The sequence below is a fragment of the Diabrotica virgifera genome, chromosome 6 (assembly GCF_917563875.1).
Source record: "Diabrotica virgifera virgifera chromosome 6, PGI_DIABVI_V3a".
NCBI classification, from domain to species: domain Eukaryota; kingdom Metazoa; phylum Arthropoda; class Insecta; order Coleoptera; family Chrysomelidae; genus Diabrotica; species Diabrotica virgifera.
In genome coordinates, this window is record NC_065448.1 from 230,109,668 (window position 1) to 230,117,464 (window position 7,797).

At 33.9% G+C, this 7,797-nt stretch overlaps 1 protein-coding gene across 2 annotated transcripts in view; it reads left to right on the forward strand.

Annotated features, from left to right (window-relative positions):
- Positions 1-7,584, forward strand: part of LOC126886782 (juvenile hormone esterase-like) — a 35,687-nt gene extending 28,103 nt beyond the window's left edge. For both annotated transcript variants that reach the window (XM_050653819.1, XM_050653820.1), the window contains exons 9-11: positions 1,688-1,817; positions 3,284-3,416; positions 7,384-7,584. In XM_050653819.1, coding sequence (XP_050509776.1) covers positions 1,688-1,817; positions 3,284-3,416; positions 7,384-7,543 — 423 coding nt within the window. In that variant the 3' untranslated portion in view covers positions 7,544-7,584. The remainder of the gene's footprint in view (positions 1-1,687; positions 1,818-3,283; positions 3,417-7,383) is intronic.
- Positions 7,585-7,797: the final 213 nt, after the last annotated feature.

Here is a 7,797-nt window from a genome sequence, read left to right on the forward strand (position 1 = left end):
GATCGAGATTCGAGCCCCCGCCGGTGAATAAAAAAATAAAAAGGCTAACGTCGTAGTGTAAAATTCTAAAGAATCTTCGGCTTGATCTTGAATGAGCGTTCTTGAATGAGGATCTCCGTAGATCCTTACGGGAAGGGCGTTGACGCCTAAAATCGGTGTATATAGGTTGTCCCAGAAAATAGTGCGCTCCTTTAAAGTATGGATATAATACACAATGTAGAACAAAAAAGTCCTATAACATTTTGTTCTAAGTTTAACCGTTTCCAAAAAAAAATTACATTGTTCGCCATATAAGCGAACTTTTATTTTCATAAAATTAACTAATTTGGCATCACTGTACAAGGACTGTTTGTAATTTTTAGTTTATTGACACCACAAATGTAGGTCAGACAGGTACACTTGCAAAATAATTGTACCACCCCATGTTTGAAAATCCAACAAAACAAGAATTTGTTTGTTTGTTTAGGATGAAGACAGGGTTTAATGTAAATGGCTAAAATGCTGCAACTATTTTTGAATTGTGATTGTCTATGTGTATATTTTTGTATATATAGTTGTCAGATTTCAATTTACATACCTAAATATATTTTGGTTTTTTAGCCAAACGGTTGCATTTAGAAAAAAATGTTATAAGACTTTTTTTCCTCTACATGGTGCCTTCTACCTACACCTTTAAAGAACGCACTATTTCCGGGGACACCGTATAGCAAAATTCAGCTTGTTGGTATAAATTTTAGAAATTTAGTGTTTTAGTTTCGTGGTTGAGTATAAACGTGGCCCTACAACTATCATCATCATCATCCAGCCTCAAAACTCCACTGCTGAACATAGGCCTCCTCCCCTCGTTTCCAACCCCATCTATCCTGCGCCGCCCTCATCCAGTTTTTATTTACCTTTCTTAAGTCGTCAGTCCATCTTGTAGGCGGTCGACCGACGCTTCTCTTGTCTTCTCTTGGCCTCCATTCCAATAACCTCTTCGTCCATCGCCCATCTGTCATTCTGGCTACGTGTCCTGCCCATCTCCACTTCAACCTGGCTATCCTCGCGATGACGTCAGTCACCTTTGTTCTTCTCCTGATTTCTTCGTTTCTGATTTTGTCTCGCAGAGTTATTCCTAACATTGACCGCTCCATTCTTCTCTGCGTGACTCTTAGTTTGGTAGCCGAGGCTTTAGTTAAGGTAAGTGTTTCTGATCCGTACGTCAAGACTGGGAGGACGCACTGATCGAATACCTTTCTCTTTAGACATGTGGGTAACTCACTTTTAAAAGTTTCTCTCAGTTTTCCAAATGCTGCCCACCCAAGACCGATTCTTCTCTTCAGCTCATGAGTCTGGTTATCCCTGCCAATCGTAATTTCATGTCCCAGGTATTTATATCTATCTACGAGTTCTATTTCCTTCCCACCAATACTGATGTTCTGGTTGGGTACCAAATTTGTCATTATTTTTGTTTTTGAGATGTTTATATTTAAACCAACATTTTCTGTAGCTACAACGAGTTCTTGTACCATCTCTCTTGCCATACCTAGATCCTCAGCTACTATGACTATATCATCGGCGAAACGTAAGTTGTTTAGGTATTCTCCATCTATTGACAAAGGGAATAAAAATAGATGGAGAATACCTACAACTATAAGGTATTTAAATTTGAAAAGTTCATTTGTTAATATTTGGTTTTATTTTTTAGTTTGCAAGTGATGCTAAATATACAACTGGAATCTGCAGACAAATTGAACTTCAATCCAAATATGCAGATGTTTATATGTATCAATTTTCACATGATGGTCTATTGGGACGTATCAATAATAGCGTACCTGGTAGGATTTAAATTTAAAAAACTTTTATACAATTATTTTTCCTAGCTATAAATCTATAATTGTTTTTGCTCAAGTGCAGACGAAACGAAAGGTATAAAAAATAATAAATCTGCAGGACCCTACAACCTAATAAACTAAGAGCCGCTATAGGTAAAATTTGCTAATCATTTTAGGCACTATAATAGCCAGTAACTTAAATAGTATAACCTAAAAGAAAACTTATGAACACTGTGCCGTCACTTTTTAGTGGCACATGCGTCGACAGTGGCGCATCAAACTTTCCACTTATGGAAGGGATAAATAAATTAAAAAGGACCCTCCCTCACTCCCAGAATACATTTTTTTTTAATATTTTTTAAGTTATATGTGATTAAACAATTAGACTCAGAGTAATTTAACCCGTCACCCCCTTCCCCCTTCACCCACCATCAAAACATTTTTCGTTTTTATTTTTTTTAGGTGGGATCCAATCAATTTTATAATTTCAAAAAATTCATAGGCATGGTTGACGCTTTTACAAAATATGTCTATTTTTTATAGATTCGTAGGTTGACTGTACATAACGTCAAAAAAATTAAAAAAAAATTTTTGGAAAAAAGCGTGTAACTTTTTATTGGAGTTGGCTGGAGGTCTAATTTTTTTTCTATTTTTTGTACTTTATCAAACACTATGTTTCGATTTTTTTTCAGTTTTTTTTGTGGGATTTTTGGGGGGTTAAACGTGTTACTCCCGTTTTTAAATGTTTCAAAGGACTTACTTACTTCAATTTACATAAAACCTATAAAAAAACATTGATTTAATCTATTTTAAAGTCTATAAACTAGGTAAAATTCCAAAAAGCCCCAAAAAACAGTGTTTGGATTTTTGAAGGTGGCGAACCTTACGAAAAAATCTGAAAATAAAATTAAAAATATAGTGTTCGATAAAATACTCAAAAGAGAAAAAAAATTGAACTCTAGTCACCTCCAAAAAAAAAAGGTATAAGCTTTCTCCCAATTTTTTTTAAAATTTTTTGAGGTTATGTACACTCAACCTACAGCTCTATAAAAAATAGACTTGTTTTGTAAAACTCTCAACTATGCCTATGAATTTTTTGAAATTTTAATTGATTTTATTAACCCTAAAATAAATAAAAACCAAAAATGAAGTTTTTGATGGTGAATGAAGGGGGTAGGGGGTGGTGGGTGGATGGTGAAAAAAATATACTTTAGGTATCCACTTCTGTATTTAACTAAGACAATTTCACTTGGAGCTCTTTTATTCTAAGCCCATCAGTTATTATATAATATTATTCTTGAAAATAGAGGTTTTTCAGTTTAGTTGTGTTTTTAACATTTTATTTATGTATATCGTAATGACTTTTTTTGGCAAACACACCTTTTAACATAAATTTACCGATGCTCCACACGCTGACTTTATTTTTTCTAACGTCATGTCCTACAACTAATTCAAACACTTACTTCCAGGTGTCGGACACGCTGAAGAGCTGAATTATTTATTCCAATCGTGGGTAAACAGCAATATTAATGAATACCCGCCAGAAGATTTGAAAGTTCAGAAAGAACTCCTGACATTATGGACCAACTTCATTAAATATTTGTAAGTTACTCCGCGCTCAATTGATTTTCGTAAACAAGCGAGTGTGGAAGTGTAGATTGATTACATTGCTCTGTGAATTTAAGGGGATGGGTACGTATGCTCAGCTGCAATGCTATTCAAATGGGGAATAATTTTTTTTGAATCCTGAGAAAACTAATAAGTATTTTTGAAAAATTTAAACGCAGAATGAAAGATTACGTTATAACCGAGGGCTGAATGTCCCTGAAAACTTCTATAATGTTTATTTTAATAAGTTACAGGGGTGCAAAACTAAGAGAAAATTTAGTGTGATTTTTAATTTCAAATATCTCATTCAAAAGAAATTTTTTATTCATTCTAAGGGACTTTTGGCCCTCGGTAATAAAGTAATCTTTCATTCGGCGTTTAAATTTTTCAAAAATACTTATTTAGTCCAGAAAGCCACTTCGCATCCCCTAGGAAAAATATTCCTATTCCAATGTTTTGCACAATCTTACTCAAAAAGGACCCCTTTTAACAAATTTGCATGTTGCCAGGACAAACTTGCATGTTGCATGTTGGTCAAAAATTTTTTAAACGTTTTTTATTTTTTTTTTCCAAAATTATTTTTTTTTGCATGGAACAAAGTTTGTTTAAGTTTCTTGGATCATTCCAAACAGAAAAGGTCTTTAGTGACTTTTCTCTAAAGTTGATAGTTTTTGACATAGCGATTAAAAATCCAAAAATTGCGAAATCGGCCATTTTTAAAACTCAAAAACTATGTGAAAAACTGAAAATTTGCATGTTACCAAGGTAGGTAGATATTTTTTAAACATCGGTTGATGAAATTCCGAAGAGTATTTGCAATACAATATTCAAAACTCCTTTTGTTTTTTTTAATTGCTAATCAAGCGTGCCCCACACTATTTTCGACCGTTGCATATGTATACAGGATGGTGCAAATGAAAGGAATAAATGCGTTATTTCGTAAACCGGCGACTTTAAGGAAAAATCCCGAAACAGGTCGATTTTTATTCTTAAGTCATGATATTGTGGCATATATGGTATACTAGTGACGTCATCCATCTGGGCGTGATGACGTAATCGATTATTTTTTTAAATGAGAATAAGGGTCGTGTGCTAGCTCATTTGTAAGGTTCTTCAATTATATTTTTTTATTTTATAATGGCTTTAGTTTAGCCAATTAGCCAGACTATTTGCTTTTTGTTTTTTGTTACAATAACAATTAATTTAGTCATCTACGCCTACTTATAATCTAAATTTACAGTGTGTACAAGTATACAATATATATGCCAAAATATCATAACTTAAAAATAAAAATCGGCCTGTTTCCGGATTTTTCCTTAAAGTCGCCGGTTTACGAAATATCGAATTTATTTCTTTCATTTGGACCATACTGTATACACATCATTCAACGGTGGAAAATAGTGTCGCGCACGCTTGATTAGAAATTAAAAAACAAAGGAGTTTTGAATATTGTATTGCAAAAATCTCTTCGGGGTTTCATAAATCGATGTTTAAAGAATATCTGCCTACCTTGGTAACATTCAAATTTTCAGTTTTTAACATAGTTTTTGAGGGTTAAAAATGGCCGATTTCGCAATTTTTCAATATTAAATGGCTTATATGTCAAAAACTATCAACTTTAGAGAAAAGTCACTAAAGACCTTTTCTGTTTGGAATGATCCAAAAAACCTAAAAAAAACTTTGTCTCATGCAAAAAAAATAATTTTAGGAAAAAAACAAAAAAAAACCTTTAAAAAATTTTTGAACCAGTTTTGGTCCTGACAACAGTGGCAACATGCAAATTTGATAAAAGGGGTACTTTTTGAGTAAGATTGTGCAAAAAATCATCCAAATCGGAATATTTTTCCTAGCGGATGCGCAGTGGCTTTCTGGACTAATTAGATTTCTCAGGATTCGAAAAAAATAATTACATTTAAAATACATTGAAAATTTTGACAGGCGTCAAAATGTTCCTTTCCTCTTAAGTTAAATTGTACTAACTTTGAAACGAGAAAAACCAATATTATGATAAGCAAATTTTTTATTATCTCTAGTTTTCATTATATAAAATAGATGTGCCATGGTATGTTGAACCATCAGAGAAAAAACACACTTTTGTACATGGGTAACTACAAAAACTCCGTTTGATTTGGTTTTATTAAGTCTATTTATTTCCAAAAACCAGATATATTATGTTTTTCGGTCCTATTCGATCGCCATTTTTCTTGGTCTTTTCATCTGGTCTTTCTCTACTTCTCTGTCATTTCCAGATTTCTGCCTTATTTCCAAATAGGCGAGGTATTTTGTCTTGTTAAGATTTGTTTGGAATGTGAATATTTGGACTTCCTTTGAACCTGTCCATGCCATCTTAGTTGTTTGGTACCAATATGGCAATATATTCTACATCTACTACTATTGTATGACTTTCTTTTATGATGTGTCTTACTCTTCTGTTAGTAACTCTCTCCAATTAAGATCTCCCTGCCGAACGTTTCCAGAGATACATTTTCGTTGCATCATGTTTGGTCTTGTATCGTTCCTTTATCTGCCATACTCCACTGCTGTATGTGACTATACTTTTAACAGTAGAAAGTCGGGTTGGGGGGCAATTTGGCCCCTGCTGAGATTTAAAGTTATTGTAGTTTTTTTATTTGAGGTAATATTAATTTCATATTTTATGACTTTTAATATTTTGATACAAAACCTTTTAACACAAAAAAATATTGTTTACTAAATTTATTAAATGGTTTTTCTAAGGAATCTACCATGGAAATCTAAAGGGGCCAAATTAGCCCTGTGTAAATTATTACCGTTTTCTGGGAAATTCGTCGATCTTTTCTTCAAATTACTTTCGGATGGGTAAAATTATATTTATGTATGTTTATTGTAAATGGTTACCCTTATACTGGTACTGATCATCTACGTAATAAAGATACAATTGTTGGTGAACACAAGTACACCCCAAAATAAACATTGTTGGTATGGAGGACCAAATAATGCGTCTTTATGCTACAAAATTAACTTCAAGACGATAACTTCATGGCCTATGTACGTGCTTTATAATACTCTTGACTTGGAAGCAATAAATGCATGGGTTATTTATAAAGAATTAACTGGAATTAGACTCAGTTTTCGTAAGTTTATTCTTCGGATGTGTGAAGAATTATGGGCCCCATACCTTGCCTCCCGAAATCTGGAACTACGCCTAGCAACAACAGGTCTGCCAACAACTATCACTGTTGCTATCCAAAAACGGTCACTACTTGGACTGACTCTCAGAGATAGGGTCAGAAACGAAGATATCAGAAGAAGGACAGGCGTCACAGATGTCATAGAGCGAGTAGCATGGCTGAAGTGGAATTGGGCGGGCCATGTAGCCAGAATGAATGACGGCAGGTGGACCCAAAAAATTACAGTGTGGAGGCCAAGAGAAGACAGAAGAAGTAGAGGTAGACCACCTACACGATGGACAGACGACGTCAAAAGGATTGCTGGGAATTGGTTGCAAAAAGCCCAAGACCGACAAAACTGGAAAAAATTAGGGGAGGCCTATGTTCAACTTTGGATGCAGAAGGCTGGATGATGATGATGATGTCTTTTGTTTACGTTCCTTATCATTTTCCCTTGACACTGGAGATTGACACGCCAAAACGATCAATTTTTAAGATTTGCTCTAGTCTCCTGACCCCGTTCCATTCTCTGATACCTTCACCCGAGAGTTTTGAGTCTTGCTATCTACCAGTTCTCATTAGTCCTTCGATTTTACCATTATAATCAGTTGGAGAATATTATGGCTACTTCCCCATGGTATTTGTCCAAAATAAACTATGTTTCTAGATTTGATTTCTAGATTTGGTTTCTAGATTTCTATAGATCAAATCACGGGCCCATGTGGGAGCATGTGCTCTGTTTAAGAACTAAATTTGGATTATTTTAATTATCGTTTCTTAGTTAACTTATGCTATTAAAACTAATTTTGCAGAGACCCTATGCCAACTGAGAAATGGACTAAAGCTAGCGGCGAAAATCTGATTTATATGGATATAAACAACGAACTGCAACTTAAGTCAAACCCTAGATACTATCAGAAAATACGAGAAATTTACAATGAATATGCAGAAGAAATCCAGTATACCTACTAATTTTTTTTATTGACGTATGAAATAAAGCATTTTATAAACAATTTGTTTTAATAAATAGGATACAAAGAGAACCAATAGTCTAGAAATGCCTAATTCTTTCTTAAACGAGTGGTCCGAATTTTACAATAAGCGGGATACGCCTATGTTGCAATATGGTGATTTCAAACGTCATACTTGCAATGTTGTCAGATTTGCCATTTTTATAATGATCATATTTATACTACCTATGATAGGCGTACTTTAAGAGCTAATGT